The sequence below is a fragment of the Mandrillus leucophaeus genome, unplaced genomic scaffold (genome assembly GCF_000951045.1).
Source record: "Mandrillus leucophaeus isolate KB7577 unplaced genomic scaffold, Mleu.le_1.0 Scaffold202, whole genome shotgun sequence".
Classification (NCBI taxonomy): domain Eukaryota; kingdom Metazoa; phylum Chordata; class Mammalia; order Primates; family Cercopithecidae; genus Mandrillus; species Mandrillus leucophaeus.
Window position 1 is genome coordinate 1080555 of NW_012102055.1, and position 22806 is coordinate 1103360.

At 41.4% G+C, this 22806-nt stretch overlaps 1 protein-coding gene across 4 annotated transcripts in view; it reads right to left on the reverse strand.

Moving 5' to 3' along the window:
• Positions 1 to 22806, reverse strand: part of KIF16B (kinesin family member 16B) — a 331966-nt gene that overhangs the window by 89134 nt on the left and 220026 nt on the right. For 2 of the 4 annotated variants that reach the window (XM_011979461.1, XM_011979460.1), the window contains 4 exons: positions 18739 to 18891; positions 16404 to 16500; positions 15330 to 15380; positions 229 to 351 (listed from right to left, as the gene is read on the reverse strand). In XM_011979461.1, coding sequence (XP_011834851.1) covers positions 229 to 351; positions 15330 to 15380; positions 16404 to 16500; positions 18739 to 18891 — 424 coding nt within the window. Of the gene's footprint in view, positions 1 to 228; positions 352 to 11584; positions 12569 to 15329; positions 15381 to 16403; positions 16501 to 18738; positions 18892 to 22806 lie in introns of those variants that run through there. The other 2 variants (XM_011979459.1, XM_011979462.1) reach the window with 2 other exon arrangements.

The following is a 22806-nucleotide window of genomic DNA, read 5'->3' on the forward strand; positions in this document are numbered from 1 at the left end:
GATAGGAATTCCATTTCTGTCTGCCTTACCAACACCTTCTATGAGGTAACTTCCTTCCATGTGTTACAGTCACAAGTTTTACAGACTGGTTTAAAGAAGGGCAAGACCAAATATTTTACAAACAGGATATTCACATGCAGCTTCATCCCCTTTTGAAAAAATAAAGACAGAGAAAGCACTGCATAGTCTCCAATCCCCATTCTCCAGAAGAGTCAAGAAGATACTCACCTTGACCTCAAACTCGAAGTGTGCATCCTTTCCTTGCCCGCAGAGGACGTAGCGTGGGATACTAATTTTAATTGGGTCCTTCAGGTCATCTGGATTTGCACCCAAAGGGCGAGAAACCATCCGCTATCAAAGGCACGTCAGATAGGGAGAACAAAGAGAAACCAGAATCACTCCACTGCAAATATCCTGCTTGGGTAGGAGGGAGAAAATGTGTTTCAAGTAGAGAAAAGCGCATCAAACCAGTAGGGTTTATTTAGAAAAATGATGGTTTCCTTTGAAAGAGAAAAGCTAAGCCTCTCTTGTAACAAAAAAACCATGATTTTAGGTATGTCATTCCAAGGAGTTAGGGCAAAAGCACTATGAAGTGTTGCTTGGCTTTGAAGTTTCCTTCCAATTTATAAGAACAAGTAAAAACAGGGACAAATTACATTATCCTGACTTAAAAAAAAAAATCAGTGTAAACCAGATTGTCTTCTGAAAAGTCTTGACCATCTGACAAACTTTTTTCTTCACACACTATCAGACAGCTATACTTATAAAGCTGCAAAAGCTGGAGATTTTATTCAAATTTACTTCATTTTTAACTTTTAGGCATTTTTATAAGCCAGTGTAGTGTGGAAAGCTCTTTAAACCACAATTAAAACAAATCCCAAGTATTTTCTTTAGGCCCCATTTGATACTCAACTTGGCTCTGACAAATATTTATGGCCTGGGCAGTGGGGGACTAGTGGGGTCTGAGGAAGAGGCATTACAAAAAAAAATAAATCTTCCAAATGAAGATCTTAAGTGTGAATTGGAAGAAATCTCTGAACAATCCTTATTGTTTGCACTAAGCTGGGGCTTTAGAAAACATATGGTTTTGAAGTAATAGCAATAATAAAATAATTAGAATCATAATTAGAGTTAGCATTTATTGGATACTCATTATATGCCAAGGACTACATTAACCAGTTTACATGAATTGACTCATTTAATCCCCACAATTCCCCCTACGAGGTATTAGCCATTATTAACCCTATTTATCAGATGAGAGGCCCAAGACTGAGGGTTGAGCTCACTTGATGGAGGTACAGGGTAGAGTCAAGATTTACACTTAGGCCAATCTAGGGCCCACTTTCATCACCACTACTCTAGACTGCAATCATGAAATTTTACAATAATTACATCCATCTGAGATACATTGAGCTAATGAACACTTCACACATACACAGATTTTAAGATGCTGACAATTCCATGATTATGTAATGGAACCCACTTATGTGACTATAAAGAAAACAGGGGGCAATAAGCTCCCTTTCTCCCAGGCAGAAAGGGTTCTCAGCCAGGTGTAACTTGAGTCTCAACTTAGCTGTGTGCATGAAAGCTTGGACTTCCAGAGGACACAAGGACATACAATTTGCTTCAGATTGCTGCTTTCAATCTAGCTGACTGTGTGTGCATTTTGGCATGAAGTTTCCAAAGCCTATCAGAGGATCTTAATTTTTCCCCCGCATGGCTGGTCACCCAAAGCAAGAAGAATTAATTGTTTATCATAATGGTACACCAATTTAGCTGTCCCTGATATCAAAACCACCAAGAAATTCTTAAAAAGGGGATTCCTCATGATAAGCCTTGCTAAAGGCTTTTCAATTCACTAACAGTCCATTTCCAAATTACTTTAAATGTAGACATCTCCTAAATGTGTAGTATATTTATCAATTTAAAGGTGAAAAGGCAGAGAAATAAATTAGTGGTTTTACTTATAAGACATGCAATGTTAAGAAACATCTTTAACCTACACATGCCACAGTTCAGCCAACAAGTTCTTGCTCTGCTGCCTAAGACCTGATCCCTTCTACGTCATGCTTAATAACTACATGTTTCAAGTAGGAATATCATCTCTTTTCCAGATCTGTTGTGATCTCTCATGGAATCAATCTGTTGCTGTTGCTGCTGCGTGTGTGTGTGTGTGTGTGTGTATTGGGGATTAGTGGGCATATTGTAGCTTAGGGGCAACCTCATTAGAGGGGAATGCCACAGCAGGGACATTAAGCAACAACTAGTAATGGGTAATACCAGTTGAGAAGGGAAGATCCACTTGCTGCACCTTGGGAGGAACATGGATCCACCTCATCAGTTAGACCAAAAGACCAACACCACAGCTAATTTGATGAAGAGCTATCTCTGAGCAGCTATGGGATCTGTCCTTAGAGGTGAGGAGGAGGAAAGGCAGGAGGGAAGGCAATTAACCTTTTTTCCTTCAACCAACAATAAATAGTAAATAGTAAAAAATTTTTAAACATCATGTGACCTTGTTGAGGGATGGATCATCATTAGAGTTCTTTCAAAACTATATGCACAGGCCGGCCGCGGTGGTTCACGCCTGTAATCCTAGCACTTTGGGAGGCCGAGGCAGGTTGATCACTAGGTCAGGAGATTGAGACCATCCTGGCTAACATGGTGCAAAGTTGTCTGTACTGAAAATATAAAAAATTAGCAATATAAAAAATTAGCCGGGTGTGGTGGCACGTGCCTGTAATCCCAGCTACTCGGGAGGCTGAGGCAGGAGAATCACTTGAACCCAGGAGGCGGAGGTTGCAGTGAGCTGAGATTGCACTACTGTACTCCAGCCTGGGTGACAGAGCAAGACCCCATTTCAAAAAAAAAAAAAAAAAAAAAATTATATGGGCTTCTGTCACTTGAGGCACATGGCGGTCACACACACACCTGTGAGGGAGATGATCTGAGAGGCAAACTTCATGTTTTTCACAGTTTTGCCTAGAGATACCTCCATTTATGTACTTGAACCTTTTAGGATCACATGACTCGGGTTCTCAAAAAAGTGTGGATAACAGTATCCAAAAGCATAACATACTCTAACTATATCTGCTTCCCTGACGTAGTCACAGGAAATGGACATGGGATTCCAGGTGATATTCACTTCAAGACTCAGAAGGAAGGAGAAGATGTGGAATCCAATCCTAGTTCTGGGACTTGGTCTCGGAGTAAGTCTCTCGCCCTCTCTTCACCTCAGTTCCCCTATGGAAACGGCCATGATATTTCCAACTACTTGGGAGGGACCCAACTATGAATACAATAGTGCCCCACCCTGTGGGACGTAAGGTCTGAGGCAGACTCTGACAAGTGAACTGGCAATCACAGCAGGATGAGAAAGTTGTGATGGGGAATGGAGTGAGAACAACTATGAATATGTATCTTGTCATCCAAATGTCAGGAATCTTACTGAGGAAGAACAGTGGTCAAAATTGCCTCGGCATGTTCTGTCAGCTAAGCAATGGAGACTTACCTTTGACTTTCTAAATGCCTTTTCTTTTAGACACCCCTAAGATATATAATGAAACATTGCTATTTTACTGGGTACCACCTATGTGCCACACAGAGGGTCAGGCCTTGGGAATACAATATAACTTTTACAAGTATTTGTAATTTCTAAGACCTTTAGTTTTTCTGAAGTGCACATGCTTGGAACAAACATTTGATGTTTCTACTCTACATGGATTTATATTCTAAAGGTAGATTTGTGACCTGAACTTTCTTTTTTCATAACTCAGTTTTTAAAATGAGGTAAGACTGGAACTGATGGTCCAGGCATTTTATGACTGGTGATATGGTTTGGATATTTGGCCCCATCCAAATCTCATGAGGTGTTGCAATATTCTTGGTGTTGGAGGTAGGCCCCGTGGGAGGTGTTTGGGTCACATGGGGGGATCTCTTAGGGCTTGGTGCAGTCTTTGCGATAATGAGTGAGTTCTCACCAGATCTGGTCATTTGAAAGCATGTGGCACCTCCCTCCCACTCTTTCTCTTGCTCCTGCTCCCACCGTGGGATACACCTGCTTTCCCTTCACCTTCCACCATAATTGTGATCTTCCCGAGGCTTCCCCCGAATAAAAAGCCCGTGCTATACTTTCTACACAGCCTGCAGAACCTGACCCAATTAAACCTCTCTTCTTATAAATTACCCAGTCTTGGGTATTTATAGCAAGGCAAGAACAGACTAATACAACTGGAGAGTTCTCCATTTCTAAGAATGTACCAGGGTGAAACCAATCCCTAATACAAGGAAAGCTGCTTGAGGCTCAGGCTCATAGATTCTTCACACACACACACACACACACACGCACGCACACACACACACACAAAATCCCTGCCTTTGACAATTTCACTGGGCAAGTGAATTGAGTAGGGACCAGGTATTTGAGAATGAGTAGATCTTATAATATTTATGTAGCCCACCTCAATCTAGGGCAGTCCTTGACACACTAGCAACTGCCTGGACCAATACATGGCCCTTGGCTGGATATAAGAGCTACTGTCCCAAACAGGACCAGACAGTGAAGCGTAACAGGATCCTCTGCAGAGAAGAAAGACATTTCTCTTCATTACATATCATACTGGAGACGGGAAATACTGCCAGAGTCCCCACTATCACCCTTGGCTACAGTTTACTTCAATCTTACTGATTTCATATGAACTAAATATTAATGAGTATACAGAAATGAACAGCTACAGAGATGAATAACTAAAATACAAGGTAGGGATCTGAGCAAATGCATAAATTCAAAAATCAAAATGTGTTAACATCAAATCATCACTGCGGTGTGAATTTGTAAACATTATTTTATGAAGTCAATTTCATGAGAAATGTGGAATTCTCGGGGTACAGTGTAAAAAATTCTTGGCATTCTCCTAAACTATGTTTATACTGGACAGGAAGTAAAGCTAACATAAATGTCTCTTAAATTTATTTTTGATTTGAAAGTGGCTATATTTTGAGTATCTTGAGGTTTATACTAGACATGCAAATGTTTGCTGTATCCCATTATATGCCATTATTTATGGGAGCTTTTATATTTCGATGGCATTATTTATTTTGGAATCTGTCACAGTTTCCCTATATGTGACAAAAAAGATTCTTAGACTCTGAAAGGGAAGTTGATGGCATTGTAGTAGGAGGTGTTCGGAACATCTCTCCGTGGGCAGAACTGGCATGGATGAGTACAGAAGACAGTATAAGCAATTTTAAATGTGTCATGGAGTCGTCCTATTTAGAAATAAAAAGTCAAGAAAAAGTAGATAATTGGTAACTTGAATTACATATCTGTACATAAGAAATATCTTTAAAAGTTAAATACAAAAAATATTTTTTCTGATAGCTTTTAATGAAATAATGCTCTGTGGCAACAAATATGCTATTTTTCCACTCTTGGTGAAACACTGTAGCCCAGTTCTTAGCTGAAAGAAATAGGCAGAACATAAGGTACACTGTAAATATTCAGTTCAAAGTCTTCTTTTACTACTCAAGCCATTTCCTTCAAAAGGAACAAATTGAGGAAATGAACAGGAAGTGGCACTAACATCCACTCAGATCACTGCAGGCTCTCAGAGAACATGAAACGGTCCAAGTCCTCAGGGAGTCATCAACAGTTGTCCCTAAACATCTAATTATGTACCAGATGGTCAAATTCAGTCTACACTGATCATGACAAGGTCTGGCCTAAGGACTGCCATCTAACCTCCAGGAGCCCACAGCCAAGCTTTGCTTCTGAAATACAGGCAAACCTGGCTTTTCATTAGATTTAACAAAGTTACAAATTCTCCTGTCCCTGTTCCAACCATAGCACATATTTCTAATCCTTCCTTTCTTCAACTACACAGACTATACTGATAGTTCTCACTAGAGCTACTGTGTCTCGAGTACCTATTACGCCCCAACAATTTGAAAGTGGAGATTTGGGGAAAGAGACGGTGGAGATCTGGGGAAAGAGATGATGGAGATTTGTTATAGCCTCCAACATCAGCCAGGTTGTAAGAAACAGGGAAGAAAGATAACATGCAGGAACAAGCACAAATGATGTATATGGTAAATAACCAGACAGGTTCCTATCCATTTCCAGTAGAGAAGCCTGCCTTTGCTATAAGGGGATCTTGTCTTAATTAACACCACTCTATCTTTGAAGGCTTGGCAAATATAACAGAACTGGGTTTTGCCAAGACGTGGCCATACAGGCACATCCTGTCCATCCCTGTGAAGGATGGGACTTAACGACAGCCTGGTGCGGAGAAACAGTGCTAACATTATCTCATTTCTAAAGTGAGTTTGGAAGACTCACATCAGCAAACAAATACAAGTTTTGATATATATATATCTATCCTGAGGGATAAGTTACCCAGAAGATGGCAAACTGTTGGATACTGGTACTTGTAGAATACCTTAAGTTTAGTGGCCTTTGGGTAAATCTAAAAGGTTTAGTTGACATTTCCAATCCATGATTCTCACCAGAATCAATTAGTTCTTCTACAAAGATCTGAGCTGACCAAAATTGTTTCAAGGTTTGGAAATACTGAATATTGGATTAATGTTTCAACCTGAAACTATTAAAAGTGTCACTATTTTTCTCTAGATCACCAGATTATATTAAGTGGTCATCATCTTTGAACAATGTATCAATTAATGGCTGATTTTAAAAAGATTAAATGTGGGGTCTATTATACCTGGCTGATAATGTAGCAACAACTGCTAAGTGGCTCTCACTATTAAGCATGAATACAGACAGGTTAGGACCCTCAAGGAAAAGCGGATATTCTCCCTTCTATTATAACGGTACAGTGTCATTGATTAATCATGAAAAGTACCACTGATGTTCACTCACTGATTTTTTGCTGAGCCCTGGCTTTGGTTCAAACCATGCTGAATGCGAGGTCCAGGAGAAAATAAAAGGCAGGAATGCACTTCCAGCCAAAGAAGCAAAAGTAAACATACAAACTTACATGCATCATATTCACACTATGACTGTGTCTAAGCTTTCTTTTACAGAGCTGAAAACACAGAGTGCAAAGAGGAGAAATAAGATCCATACAAGGAAATAAAAGGAATTGAAAAGAAACTTGTAAGGCAATCCTTGAAAACAACAACTCATACAGACAGAAATAATTATTAATGTCTAGAATTCCAAGAAAATAAATACACAAGTCAGTTAAGAATCAACTTAGCAATACTTGGAAATATATATTTCAGCATAGTCATTCCTATAAAAAAATCAATAAAAAATTTTACCAATGTCAGGAATAACAGTGACTATGAAATAGTTTTGGCACTGTGGACAAATATATATATTCTAGAGTAGAAAAGTCTAGATTTAAGTCCCAATCCTCAACCTAGTAATCCTTTTTGAGTCTAAATTTCCAAATCTGAAATGGAGTTCAATGTGAATTCCTGCATTCTAGTAGAATCACCGTAAGTATCAAAAGGAACAAAATATGAACAAGAAGTCCTATACATTGTAAACCACAATATAAACAGTGACTGGGATTGCTGTCATCCCTATAACCCACTGCACCTTCAGCAACAAAAGATTTTAACCAGATATTAAAAGGCAGGAGGAGTGACTTATAATAGAATCTCTTTCATTCTCATCAACTAATTTATTCAATTCCATTACTCATAAAGAAGGCATACTACAACAGTGCATCCTTAACCAGAAATTTGATGGTGATGGTTTGAAAAACGTATTGTGTAAGAAACAGTGGAGAGACGGAAGGGTGTTGGAGGTAAAGGAGAAAAATCAGAGGAGGCAGACATACGAGAAGTGTCTTCTCTGAAGGGTTGTGTATAATGCAGATTGCAAAATATATTTGTTTTATTCTGCAACAGAGGGTGCCATGGATGAACAGACTCTGCAGACTATGCAGATGGAGATCACAATAAGGAAGATTATGGAAAGAATGGTGTAACAGTAAGAGCAGTTCCCAATGAGTAAACTGCTTCAGAGGTAGGAAGCAATCAGCTCATCCATGGAGGTACTCAAATTGAATAGGTAACTTAAAAGGTCCTAGGGCACACTCTTCCCGGTACCTGAATGTTTCCATTAGGGAGAAGTCCTACAAGTTTCATCCGAGTCTTATCTTTTAATAGAGCTTTGGGAACCTTGACATAATACATCCATGGAAAATTAATTGCCAGTCCCAATTCTTCTCTCCCTGTAGTAGCCATACATATCCAGAATCTTACCATGGCCTCTTGATGGATGGAGGCTTCCTTGCCCCTTGATTTGGGGCTTGGTCATGTGACTTGTGTTGGCCAGTAAGATGTTAGCAGACACAGGCAAAGGCTTGCAGGACTGCCCTTCTGTGTTTCTGTCATCACCACGATGGCTACTGCCCCTTCTGAATAGATCCCAAAATGACATGTGCGGAGCAGACCAACGCTGGCTGAGCAACAGATGACCTGCAGCCTACAGCACAGCCACTCCAATCTACTTGCAAAGCAGCAGAATAAAATAAAAACATTTTTAATGTGCCACTGAAATTTGGGGGGGGGGTTGTTTGTTATTTAGCAATTGCAGACTGATATAACATCTGTCACAGGAGATATTCTAAGGAATGAGGCAGAGTTGTCTAAGCTATGTACTGGAAATTGTGTAACTATATTAACAAAATGACCTCATTAGAAACTGGTCTATCCAATAAGCCGGGTTGATCATCAAAGCAGCATTAATAAAAGTGGCTCTAATCTATTTATCATACAAAGCTTTAAATCATCTGGGAAAGAGAATGTAAGCAAAAATTACTGTAATTACTACTGCTGGAAGGCTTAAGTACTCTCTTCCAAAGGGATGCAAGCACATTTTTAAAGTAATGAGAACAGGGAGACACACTGTTTTGAAATGTTTTTCAACAAAGACTAAATAAATTCATCCTGCCAACCACAAGTCTGTAAAACAGGCAGCTGTGCGCAAAATGGATTTTAATCAAATTCAGATGAAATCACTATTTCAAAAGTATTCAAAGAGCTATTGTCTAGAATGTATTAAGAAGTCCCACAATATAAATGTTTATGCCTATACTGTAACAATGCAGAATGCCACATAACCAAGAATGCATGCGTCTATTTTTTTCTGATTCAGAAACTCATTACAGCTGAGATGTCGTTACAGTAGGTTGAATACTCTGACTCTCATAGTTGCTCCACTCTAGGGGTGCCGTGGGCTTAGATAAACTCCTGAAGAAACGAGCAGAGGGAGCTGCTAGGATTGAAGCCGCAGCAGAGGGAGCCGCTAGGATTGAAGCCACAGTGGATAATGGCAACAACAATACTCCACTGGCTTTCACAGGCATCACGACCCCCTTAATACTTATTTCACAGACAGTAAATCAAACTCTCACACCCAGGAACTATATCTTATCTCAAGGTACAAAGTATGCTTAGGTGAGAGAAGTGACACGCGGAATCTGAATGCTGCAAGCTGCTTCTACCATGTGGTACAATCCGAACATGATCCTCACTGTGGCCTTCTTTGATCATAAAGCAGACTGCAGAAGTTATAATGAGTGATACGATTTTTATACAATGCTCATATCTGCTGCATGTTCAATCTCCGAGAAATCCTAAAGACCATGATTTACAACATGGTGGAATTACGCTTCTGTGCCTGTGCGAATAAGCACATCTGTCTAATAGTTAATACTCTTTGTTAAAATTATGTACTGTTTATTCATCACTCCCTTCTTCCTGACCATGGCATCCCTCTGCTGGCATCTTAAAGTCTATTCCCTCAGCCCTTCATAATCATTAATTGTTTTTCTTTGTTAACTTGCACAAGACTACTGCAGTATAAATCTGTTTTTCTTATCAAGAAAATACGAGAAAATACTGGCTGGAACAACTTAAGAAGAAAAAAGGAATGCAAAATATATTAGTTTTAAAAAGTAAAAAAAAAAAATAAATTAGGAGAAATATTATTGATAAGATATTAGAAAACTATCATGGTACGTTTTAGGAGTGTTTGTTCATGATGGAAGATGACCTACCAACTAAGATAATGACAAATTAGTGACTAATTTTAATGATGTCCTCATCAACGAATTAAAAGCCTTTAGGTATAAGGTAAAAAAGTATTTATGTATGGGGGTAGAGGGTGCTTTGGAAGTGACAAAAACATGCTCAACCTAAAAACATGAGAATCCAGTTGCCTCAAAAAACCAAATGCCTCCACTGGTCAGAAGCATACAAGGCTGCAGCCACCGGTCTGCAGATCGTAACACATTCTTCAATTCCCTGTCTTTTCCTGTTGGTGTCTGTAACACTAGGTAGACGAAAATATGTGGGAATGCAGACCCAGTGTAGGTAGCTTGTCAATTCCTCCGACAGGGGAAAGAGGGAAGACGAGCACTTTCTGGCCAAAAGAAGATGGTAAGTTTCTGTGTGTGTTAAGCTTTGACACCATCTCTGTCATTGATTAGGAACAGAAATGAAGAAGGCACCACAACATTTATGTTGCACTTGTCCAAAGATTTGACCAGAATAGAAAATGCCCCTTCCATGCCAGAAGAATCACTGACTCACTCAGCTGCGTCCAACATCCACTGAGCGCTACCGTGGGCTAAAGAGGGTTCGGCTGAGAGTGGACGGAGAGTGGGCGGAGCAAGACAGAAGCAAAGGCAGAAGCACATCTCCTTCCTTCTGAGAACTCTGGATTTAGGAGAACACACACCTGAGAGGGGAGAACAGCGGCAGAGCAACTAGGGTCAGATGAAATTAAAAACAAATACAAAATGTGTAACCTGATAGGATTTTTGGACAGAGGGGGACCAAAAGGGTTGATCAGAGGAGCTAGAGACCCTGAAGAGCACAGTTTGAAGCCTCTCACCTAGGAGGAGGCAGCTGACTACTGGGTGGACCTTCATGGAGAGAGAAGCCCCACCCTGGGCAGATGCAGCAGGGAACTTGTCTGAGAAGGGAGGCCACCGAACTGACCAGCTGGGGCCAGGGCCAGCAGGAGACCTCGACCAAAGGTTGTAAGTGGTGGCTGGGTGAGATGCCAGAGGCAGGTGCCTCTAAGGGGACTATATATTTGACAAGACAGCAGAAAGAAGCCACGAGAACAAAGTGAGACTCTGAGATAAAGAGACTTACAGGACAGAGAGACAAAAGTTCTGAGAAAGAACTGGAATATGGTGGTGGTGGGGGATACGGGTTAGGTGGAATAGTCGTAGGTACACCAACAAGTGAGGAGCTGAAATAGCAAGGGTTAGAAGGGAATCATCAAGAAGTATGAAAGGAGGAAGGTAAAGGCAATTAACTGAGGAAGAAGACACTGCAGGGCATGCATCACTGTCTCGATTCCGCATACCATGGTGATGGGAGGACACTTCAAATCCCTGGGTCCTCATAGGAAGCTTGACGCATCACTAATGTGCTCTGCTACATAACTATCCTAATTACAGCTGAAACCAAGGATGTCAATGAAGGTCACTGCCAGACTGGACACTTTTTCAGGCAGCACAAATTAGCCTGCTGGAATCCAGCAGGCACAGACAGATTCCAAGCCACCCCACTATAAATCGACATGAAGCCAAACAATCAGAAATGCTTTAATCACCTCACAAATAATGAGGCAGGCACAAATTTATAAGCCTGAGTTTCGAGAAAATGAAGCAAGGTGGTCATAAAGATATTTTATCAGGGCTCTGCTATTAGCTATTTTTATTTTATTGTAGATATTTAAAATATTTACATTTTCAATTTCAGAGGTCTGCATTTTTCCAGTTCCAATTCAATTAGCTACACGGAGATATTCATGTTGCCTTGACTGTTTTCACAATGCTTATTTTATTAATGATCTCAAAAAACATGTAGTGCATCTTTAAAAGTCTCCTCCTTAGAGTCTTGTCAAATGTGAGATTAGCCAAAGAGCCTCATCTTGAGAATTGAAAGTAAGTTTCCAGAACTCATGTGTGACATTCTGACTGCCTTGAAGATACAATGGGGTGGTGAACAACTGGACATTTGAGGATTCCTGAAGGTGCTCAGGTGGACTATTTCTGGAACCCACTGAAGGTTTGAGTTTCGGTAAGAAGACTAGTTCTACTGTTGACACATTTTTCTTTTCTGGAACAACAGCACACCTGAATTCACTTAAAGCATGGCATTTGATCACATCAAATTGTGCACCTGGAGGCGGTATGTTTTGAGATCGAGTGCGTGGATAAAAAACACAGTCTTCCTTCACCAGTGCAATGTGGGTGTTCAGAAGGACTAGCGACCGGCACTGGTCACGGCCAGAGTCACCCACGACTTTCACTGTTGTATAGAGCAGTAACTGAACTTCTGCCAGGGAAGGGACATTGCCTTCCATATTTCCATGAAGAAAGTAAATCATGTCAACCAAAGTAGTCTGGAATTTGGATGACACCTGAACTCCATTTGGCAAAACTAAATCAGGGATTTCTGCTTTCCAATCAAGAGAAAGCTGAACCAGATCTTGCTGGAGCAAGGGATGATTAGCGCAGGCAGCGGCATCAGGCTCCGGCATCAGGACACACAGGAGGTCACGACACAGCTGTTGAGACAGGTATTTGTTGTAACTGAACACAGTGAGCAGAAGACCCTCTGCAGAGCTCAGGAATCGAATACTCTGTCCACCAAAGCCAATCTGAATCTCCTGTAGACCAGAGAGAGGTAGAGCATGAAAAATGCTCATTGAGCCAAGGAGACTATCTGACAGGACCAAAGCACATAAAGTTGACTGAAGCAGGAGCAAACATGCTGGTTGAGGGTCAGGTGCCGTGCAGTTAGCAACAGCAAGCCAGTAAATGCCTTTGACTTCGTTCATGTTGCCCAAAGGTTCTGGTAGAGAACAAGTCACATGCCTAAGAAGGTCTTTCAAAGGGCACTCTTGAAGTTTCAGCATTTGGTCCGGGAATTGCACAAGGCTCTGCTTAAATGCAGAGCCCTTTCTAGCATCTTCATATTCCAGGCGAAAAACGGAGCTTGGCGAGGAACCCGGTAAACCTGCAGCTGCAAAGGCAGACGCCTGGTAAGGCGCCGCACCCTCTGCTGGCCTCAGGCTCTCTGCAGCTTCGCTCTTGCTGCTGCCAAACCCAGCTTCCGGAGAATGAGATTCTGTTGACTGCATGTCAATCTTCAAGGGCATGTGTGGGGCTAAGTGCTTCAGAAATGGCAGGCTTCTGACGAATGTTGTTACCTGGGAGGGGAGCCCCCTTGGGGCACACAGACTCCCCACGAGCCTGGCGTGGCTGATCGCTTTTGTGCCAGCCTGAAGCAGGTGACTGCTGGTATCTTTATAAAGGTCTGAGAACTTGTGGTAAAAATATCCCAGTCCGTTGTTTCCTTCTGTTCTGATATTTATCAGTGACTCTGATGAGCTCATTTTTTTAGCATCCAACTGTTCCTCACCTTGCTGCTCACTATAAAACTCAGAGGCCAGTACACTCTGCAGGGCACTGCAGGATGCTCTCTCCTCATGGGAAACGCCTTCAGACAGAACCAAGCGGAGCACCTTGCCTTGCCTGGCCTGCTTGCCTCCACTATTTATAGACACTTCTTGGGATGTGTGTTGCAGCAAAGTCCAACTGGACTTGACTCTCAAGCTGTGTTCATCTTTATGAGTCATCAGCTCACTGAAATTTTCTGACTTACTCTGAAAATCTTCTGCATCATCGGTGTTACTTTCATTAAGAAAAGAGATTTTAGGTAGATTAAAACATTTTGGTTCAAAATGGCCAGCAGGCTCGGGATGACAATATTTGTTTTCACTGTCCTGGAATACCTCGGGTACTGAGGACTGATCCCTTTGCTGGTGAGTTCTCTCTTGTGATGCCGAGGAAGTTACTTTAGGGCCTGAGATGCTCCACAGCATGGGATGATCCCAGGGGTCGTTCTGATCCACCTCCCTCCTCTCCTCTCTAATGAGGCTGGAAGTCTCAGTGGCATCTCTGGGCAGAAGTGGGTCAAGATACCATGCTGGGCAAAACTGCCTTTTCTGTTCAAGGTGTCAAAAAAAGTTGAAAATGGGGATGTGGTATCTCTTTCTGTGATTCTTTTGCACATGATGATTCTTGTCATTGGTTTCACTGGGTAGATTAATTCAGAGGTTAAATAAAAAGCCTAAGCCATTTGTATTGATACATGATTAAAGAATTGATTATCTGATTCATCCATAGAACATCAATTTTCCATATTATATATATTATAAATCACTGAGAATTTTAGTAGAAATACATTGTATGGGATTGATCCACAGTACCCACTTCTTGATCTAATATTTCATTTTCCCTACAATAAATTCCAAGCCCTCTGATTCAATGTTTAGAAGGTCAAATTTAGTTATGAAAATAAGTCCATGATCATATGTCCAAAACGCAATAAAGGCAAACTTAATGAAAATCAGATAGCAAGGCCAAAAGAAATGCCCAAGTGTTCTAGCCCAGGTTACATTTCTCTCTCCTTTTGGTTTGTTTCATGGGAATCAAATGTTTCCATGAACATTAACGGGAATTATCATTACTGTTATCTACAAGTCATCACCATGGAAGGACTACTGTGCACCCGCTATGTGCAAGCTACTGTGGACACAAAGAAATGAAAGCCAATGGCTTGCTCTGTAGAGGAGGGAGATGGGTATCCAGGGGAAGCTCACATCATTACTGGATGACTGGCAGGAGGGCGTGGCTGTGGCCAAAGTCAGCTCAGCCTCTGTGAATATCCACCTCTTGCTGTCTGTTCAGTAATGTATGAACACTATCTGGAAAATTTCCATCACCTACTATTTTTTGGGGGTTGATTTTTTAAAATTTACAAATATATGGGAGGGACATGCCTCTTAGTGGAGGAAAATACAAGTGAAATCTTACAAATTGCATGCCCAAATAAACCTTGGTTTGACAATCCACCAGAGAAACAAGTTAATCAATCAAGAGTGTTTCCTTTGTACTACTGCCAACTCACAGTCTATAAAATGGACAGGAGGAGTACGGAGTTTCATTTCCAAACCCCATATCTGATTCTGATTATATAATTCTGCCTTTTAAATGCAGACCAAGGGAAAATATACTGTCACAAATGAAAAACTGGGCAAAGCTCCACCACAGCTACATGCCATTCAAATAAAGTCAAAGCAGTTTCAATCTGCAGGATTCCGTTTAATTTTAAGTCCGTATAATAGCTTGCCTTCCCTATTAGCCATTAATCTCGTTGGGACCTCAAAATTCTAATTATGCAACTAAACATTAAGAAAATGTAATCACATAAGCAAGCCATAATTTAAGGCGACCCTATCAATCTGAAAAATCATTACCTACCTCATATTTTAGTTTACGTTGAATGGTGCCATTGTGAAGTTTCTCATTATCCTGAAAAGAAAATAAAAAGCCCTCTATATTAAATTATAGCAAGTTTATGGGGCAGGGGACTAATTCGATTACAAGTATTTATGGGAATGGAAATCTAAATAAACATACTTGTCATTCAACAATGACAACCCTTCTAAATAATTTATATCCCCAAGATAAACACGACTCTATTGATCCATCTGCCATCAGAGAACTGAACTATTTACTCCTAATCCTAAAATTCTAAGAAAACAAGATTTCCTTAGGGCATTTCTTAATTTGCAGGATAGAAATGCACGGTCTTTATTTCAATATAGACTTGTCACAAATATGTATCTTCTAAAAGTCAAAATTCTATTTATATTTTGGATAATTTACAAAGTAAATTAAATAAATATGGAATTTGGAAGTATTTTGGAAGAAAACAGAAGAATGTTGCATGTAGAATTAAAAAGTATTTTAGACTTTATAATCGCTTAAAAGTTGTCACAGAATTATAAAACTATAAAATAAAGTTACTTTTGAATTAATACTATTTATAAACTGTTACACTCTGCCCAAGTAATATTTAATATTTTTTCTAGAACATTCCACATCTGAATTTTCTCACTGGAAAACAAAAGAACCCACCACCACTACCCCCAAAAACCTATCTTCAAGGTCATCTTGAAAGATTAATGGGCTGAGTGCGGTGGCTCATGCCTGTAATCCCAGCACTTTGGGAAGCCGAGGCGGGCGGATCACTTGAGGTCAGGAGTTTGAGACCAGCCTGGCCAACATGGTGGTAGAAACCCTGTCTACTAAAAATACAAAAATTAGCCAGGTGTGGTGGTGGGCGCCTATAGTCCCAGCTACTCGGGAGGCTGAGGCATGAGAGTCGTTTGAACTGGGAGGTGGAGGTTGCAGTGAGCCAAGATGGTGCCATTGCACTCCAGCCTGCTTGACAGCGCAAGACTCAGTCTCAAAAAAAAAAAGAAAAGAAAAAAGGAAAAAAGAAAGATGAATGAACGTGTTACTTCATGTTATTTGGCTCCTTCAGCTTACCTTCATCATGTCTGTAGATGTACTGCAGCCTTCACTAATCACACGATGCAAATCCTGAAGGCGTCTTTGGACTTCTTCTTCAATGTAAGCATTGATCCTGAAACACAATGGAGATGGAGTACAACTGACACTTCTAACCGCACAGGACATTCTGAGATCCTTTATTTACTATGCCCTTCACGACAGGGAGCAATCTCATTCTAAATGCCAAACCTAACAACAACTTGAGAACTTCAACATTTTTACTTTTTTCAAGAAATCTGGTGCTACGTGTTCACTATCTGGGTTTTGCCCAAATGAGGCAGAACTGAACAAGTAATAGAATATTGGGAACGGAAAGGAGACTAAGTGATCCCATCCAAGTCCTTAGTGGAATGCTTGCTGTAGGATGGGAGAAATTAGTCACTGGCTTCAGAAGGCTCTGCGGTCTCTGATCTGATGCCAAGACAGAACATTTCATTCACAGAGCCTTGGGTTCCTCATACAGAAAAGGATAATACAGATGATAGTTATTTCTCACATCTCAAGGTCATGTATGAGAATTACCAAAAAAGAAAAAAAAATAAGCAAGAGATGGACATACTCTCTATGAATCTTCCTCATTCAGATTGAACAACGTCTTGCATACTTGTATTCCCAGTCTGTCTTGTCTCTCCAAATGGGTTCTCTGTACCTGGCCAGCAAGACCACATCTTAAAGGTCTCTACCTTCCAAAACGCCTAGGACAGGGCCAAGACAGAGATGAAGCCAAACACCGCTGACTTTTGAAGCAGCGTCAACTTATTATCTGATATCTCATAAAATGTAGGTGAAGTTGTATGAAGCAAAACTATCAGCCCTGACCACCTCAGTGGATTTTGGTCTAATCTCTGGTCATTCCACCTCACTGTTTTTAGGTCATTCCACTGGAGGAACCAGAGAGACTAGAAAAGTTTATCTTCATCGAAAATCTTTCTAGTGGCAGAGAGTGCCCAAATGGAAGTCATTCTGTTCTAGACTCCCCTCCTCCAATTCTACAGGTACTGATTAGATGGATTATTACTATTTTTGAGACGGAGTCTCACTCCTGTCTCCCAGCCTGGAGGGCTGAGGTGTGATCTCCACTCACTGCAACCTCCGCCTCCCGGGTTCAAGTGAGTCTCCTGCCTTAGCCTCCCAGGTAGCTGGGATTACAGGTACCCGCCACCACACCTGGCTAATTTTTTTGTATTTTTAGTGGAGACAGGGTTTCACTATGTTGGTCAGGCTGGTTTCGAGCTCATGATCTCAGGTGATCTGTCCAGTTCGGCCTCCCAAAGTGCTGGGATTACAGGTGTGAGCCACCATGCCCAGCCGGATGGATTATTTTAAATTAAATGGTTTCCATGTTTATATGTTAGCACATTCACTAAATAAATAAGTAAATCTGCATAAACACATGCATAATCCTGTAATCATTTCTATACTACAGAACAAAGAGAAAAGATTTTCTAAAATGTTAGGCAAAGAGATTAAAATTTTAGGTAAAAGAGCCCAATCATTGTTTTCTTATAGGCAAAGAATAATTAAGCTGATTTTTCTAAGGGCTCTAAGCCACAGAGCAACACACAATGCCACCTAAGCTGAAAATCACTTAACTAAAGTAACATTAGATATAGATTTATTATACTCACAATCATTCTGAATATACTAGTTTTTATAACAAACTTCATCTATTAGTAATCCATGACATATAAATTAACTGTCAACACAAGGTCCTCCTCCTTGGTATAGTTAAGTTAATTCTAGGTCTTTGTTTTTGTCAACCTGGCCTTGCCTCACTTTGTGCTGGATGAGCTGGTTCCCCTGCAACTTTTCATTCCACCCTCTCATTCAAACCACACTTGACCCTTGAACAACACAGGTTTGAATAGCACAGGTCCACTGATATGTGAATTTCTTCCAATAAATACAGTTGGACCTCCCTATTAGTGGTTTCACATCCACAACTGTATACAGATTGAACATGTAAGGAGGGCAACTTTTTCTAACTGCAGGCTCCAGAGGGCTAACAGGGGGACTTCAGAATGTGTGGATTTTGTATCAAAGAGGCGTCCTGAAACCAATCCTATGCAGATATCAAGGGACAACTGTACCTGCAACAAGATGGATCTGGCTAGCCAGGTCTCAAGTCCTTGACTTTCTCGAAACCACCCCTTACCCTACCACTGGCAGGCCAATGGCAGATGAAGGCAGAGCACATCTCAAGCACATGTACTACCTGTTGCCCTCCAGATACAAAGTAGTTCAATAGAGAAACAATGAATCCTTGAGTCACATCAAATGAGAAGCCTGGAATCACTTTCATGTCCAGTACCTGGCATCCATGAGGGGAACCAGGTGTGATTTTTCAGCACTGACTGGCAAGCTGGAAGAAGCCTCCTTCCCTTCCAGGGTCCCATGATGACTTTTTTGAACACCATCGGCCTCATAAATCTTCTGTTTCAGCTGCTGGATTTCATATTCTAACCTACACAGATAGGAGCCACATAATTCATTCATTAATAGGATTTCCTGATCATCCTTACTGTGTGAGACATTGTTTTAGACAACATGGTGGATCAAGATCTATCCTCTGTGTACAAAGAACTTTACCTTCTAGTAGAAAAGGTGCCACATACCCATAAGACAAGACATAAAGTGCCAATGGGCCACAAGAAGGGTTCAGGACGAGCACTGTAGGCATCCAGAAGGTAGAGTAAATTTGACCATCAAGAGCAAAGATCTCTCCACTGTGCTCCAAACAAGTCCTAGAGGTAGGTGTGTAGGATTCTGAGGCCTGTAACTCCTGCTTCAACAAGAGTTGGTTGTGGACTACATATCAGGGTTCTGGTAAATACTTACGTTTGACAAAAAAGATCTATATTTTAAAGAGTTTTTAAAACCACAAATCTAGGAGAAAGTTCAGTCAAGGCAGTTCTAAGTTGAGTCTCCAGAGGCTAGTGGGAATGGAGGCATTTGGAGATGATGGCAGAAGATTATCTAAGTGCAGAAAGCAACATGAGCAATGGGGCAAGGCCATGAAAACCAGGCATCCACTTTGCGCGGAGGCAGAGGGCGTGGGAAGGGGAAGCAGAAAAGACAGGCCTAGGAAAGTAGGTTCAGTTCCATGAGAAACTAAAATAAACCATAAAATTTACCTCCAATGATAAATGATACATCTATATGAGGTCAAATATATGTAAGGTCTTTCTCCCACCGGCCCAGACATACTTGAATCCAGGGCCATCAGGTCAGAGGGCCAAGCTTGCCAGTGAATTTGGCCTCAGGAAGCATGAGAATGCAGTCCACTCACTGTGTGAACTTGGCGAAGTTATTTAAACATGGGTCTCAATTTCCTCATGGATCAAATGAGAGCGTCAACTAATCTCCCGCAATTCCTTCAGCTCTAAAAATCAGAGACTCTGCCTTCAGATGCCAACACACCATGATGTTGCCAACCCTCTGGTGTCACCAGCAGCAATCTGACTGCTCTATCTTGAACACGAAAGCCAAGTTCTGAACTTTCCGACATGGATCACAGGGTCATGAGGGTAAGCACTCAGGAGACCCACACGAGGCTGTGCCCAGTTTAACTCAGCCCTTTCTTGGTCTATTGATTAGCAAGTACTTCTAGAGCATCAACTTGCGGAACATACAGTATTTTCAAAAGACAAGACATAAGCAAAAAAAAAAAAAAAAAAATGATGTCAGAGGCCTGGTGGTGGGCAAAGAATTGAGAAGTAATATTAATAAGGTATTATCAATGGTCAAAACAAAACAAAACAAAACAAATGAGCTGGATGTCGGCAGGCAATTAGCAATGTTTACAGTTAAGAAAACTCCTGCTGGGGTTGTTAAGAATTGTCCTTCAGCTCAGGGCCAGTGGCCAGTGAAAAAGATTCCACAGAGCAAAGGAGGGTTTGAGTGGTATCCTGAAGCCTGAGTGAGATTTAAATGGGTGGCAAGGGACAAGCTGGCCTTCCCGTGTGGCAGACGCATGGTCAGAAGTCTAGAGGGCTAAGTGGCTCAGAGATGGGTGATAAGATTGAGATCTGACTTACAACTCTGCCACTTTCTGACTGTGTGACATTCATCCCCAATGGTCATACAACTACTGCAGGCTTCAGTTCCCTCATGTGTAAACTGTAGACGATGGCACTCTTTATTGGAAAAGTAAATGACAATGCACACACAGCATTTAAAGCAGGATCTGAGGTACACACAGTTATTCTTCATGGCTTGCCTCATGACTATTATCATCGTTGCCATTGTTAAAGGACTCTGACAAGAAAACAGGATTAAGTGTGAGTATTAACAACTTGCCTCTGTTATCCCTGCTATGGTGACAGGAGGCGTTTCCAGTTGGGTTACCTGATCCATGTCAATGGGGCAGCTGGAATGAGCAGGTGGTGGGAAGAAAGGCAGGAAAGTGGATTAAACTTGGTTCATAAAGCACTGAGAAGGCAACAGGAGAGCCAAGTTCAGGACATTCTTGTCCAGTCTGGTCCCACATGAATTTAGTATTTCACACTTGTGGAATTTTACAAGGGGCCAAGTCAGGCTGCATGGTGAATCCTGGCTTAGCCGTGAGAACCCTGGGAGAAAATGAAGCACAACAGAAATTCCCATAGAAAGCTGTAGGGGCATCGCAGTCAGAACACAGCGCCCGGAATCTGTTGGCCTGAATTAGCACTTAGCTAAGTCTATTTCATGAAAACTCATGAAGCTAACAGGCCCCTTTACTTGGCTTCTGAGGGAACACTCACATTGTGTAATCACTCCTGTGGAATCTGCAATACTGTATCTGCTGTTATACAGTATTAATACTAAATGGCCAGGTGACAAAAGCCAAGGACATCAAGCTAAAAGCTCATGCTGCATTCTTATTGCACACTACAGGCTACAAATTGAGAGTGTGCCCTCCACTACTTTAAATTTCCTGGGGCTGGATCTTTGTCTAGCAATTTCATTTACATAACATACCTGCAATCATTTTCTTAAACCCCCAACCTATTTCTCTGAAATAACAGCATTAGGGTTTTTGATTGTTACTTTGTTGCTGTTTTGCCTGAGGGAACTACCAGACAGTGATGGTAAATATAATCCATAGCATAACCCAATCATTTGAATGGAAGTTGTCCTGACCTTTGCAGGCAGTGTGATGGGTGAAGGCTACAGTAACACTTCTGAGTGGGTCTTGCCTTGTTATCAGCAACCAGTCCCATGTGTCTGCTAAATGCCAAGGTGCGGTGTCCTGGCCAGTACACTGGACCTCTGGTGCAGCCCCCTTAGGAGGTGCTGTGGGTGGGGGAAGTACTGCAGAGAGGGCAAGCTTTCAGCTCTCCAATTTGAGCTTAAGATCTCAACTGAGCAGGGAGTGGTGGCTCACGCCTATAATCCCAGCACTTCAGAAGGCTCAGGTGAGAGAACTGCTTGAACCTAGGAGTTTGAGACCAGCCTGGGCAACACAGGAAGACCCCATCTCTTTAAATAAATAAATAAAAAGCCAGGCATGTAGTATACACCTGGGGTCCCAGCCATTTGGGTGGCTGGGGCAGGCGGATTGCTTGAGCCCAGGAGTTTGAGGCTGCAGTGAGCTATAATCACACTACTGCACTCCAGCCTGGACCCAGAGCAAGACCCTGTGATCTCATCCATCCTCTTCTTATACAAGTGGTGACACTGAGGCCCAGCGATGAAAGATCCTGCCCAAGGTAAGAACATCCTACCATCTTGATAGGAAGGAGCTGAATCAGGCTATAAATTCCTCTTGCAAGTCTCCAAATCGGGTGATGTTTGCATCACCCAGGTGGCTGTTGGCCTTTCTGTGAGTCTTGTCATCATGTCGTCAAGGCTCCAAAAAAGGTGTTCTCAAATTCACGTACTATTAATTTTGAGAACTTATGGTCTGGTAAGCATGGTGACAGAAAATAGGTGAAGGAAGATAAATATTCTTATCTTACAAGACAAGAGTGCTAGTTTCCTAGTTTTATTTTTCATGACAACAAAAATAATACCAGTAAATCACCAAACATGTTCTAATATCCCACTGTGTTCAGAATCATCTGGAGTTTTGTTTGTTGGTTTGGTTGACTGTTTTATAATGCAGAGTCCTGAGGCCTCCTCTTAAATACTGTGACTCAATAGGGGTGGGAAAAGTATTTATTTTTTATTCCCAACAGCTTGTAGAAATCAGTAGCCTGTATGCAAACCACGAACTCCAGGGATGATACTTACTTTAACAAGTGCTAGTCATGGAGAAGATGCAAAACCATTGGTAAGAAAGGGCAGGGAAGCAGAGATGGAACGAGGTGAGGGAGGAGGGCGGAAAATAGGGAGAGAAGGAAAGAGACAGGGAGCAAGCGAGAAAGGGGTGAGGAGGGAAGGAAGAAAGGGGAAGGAG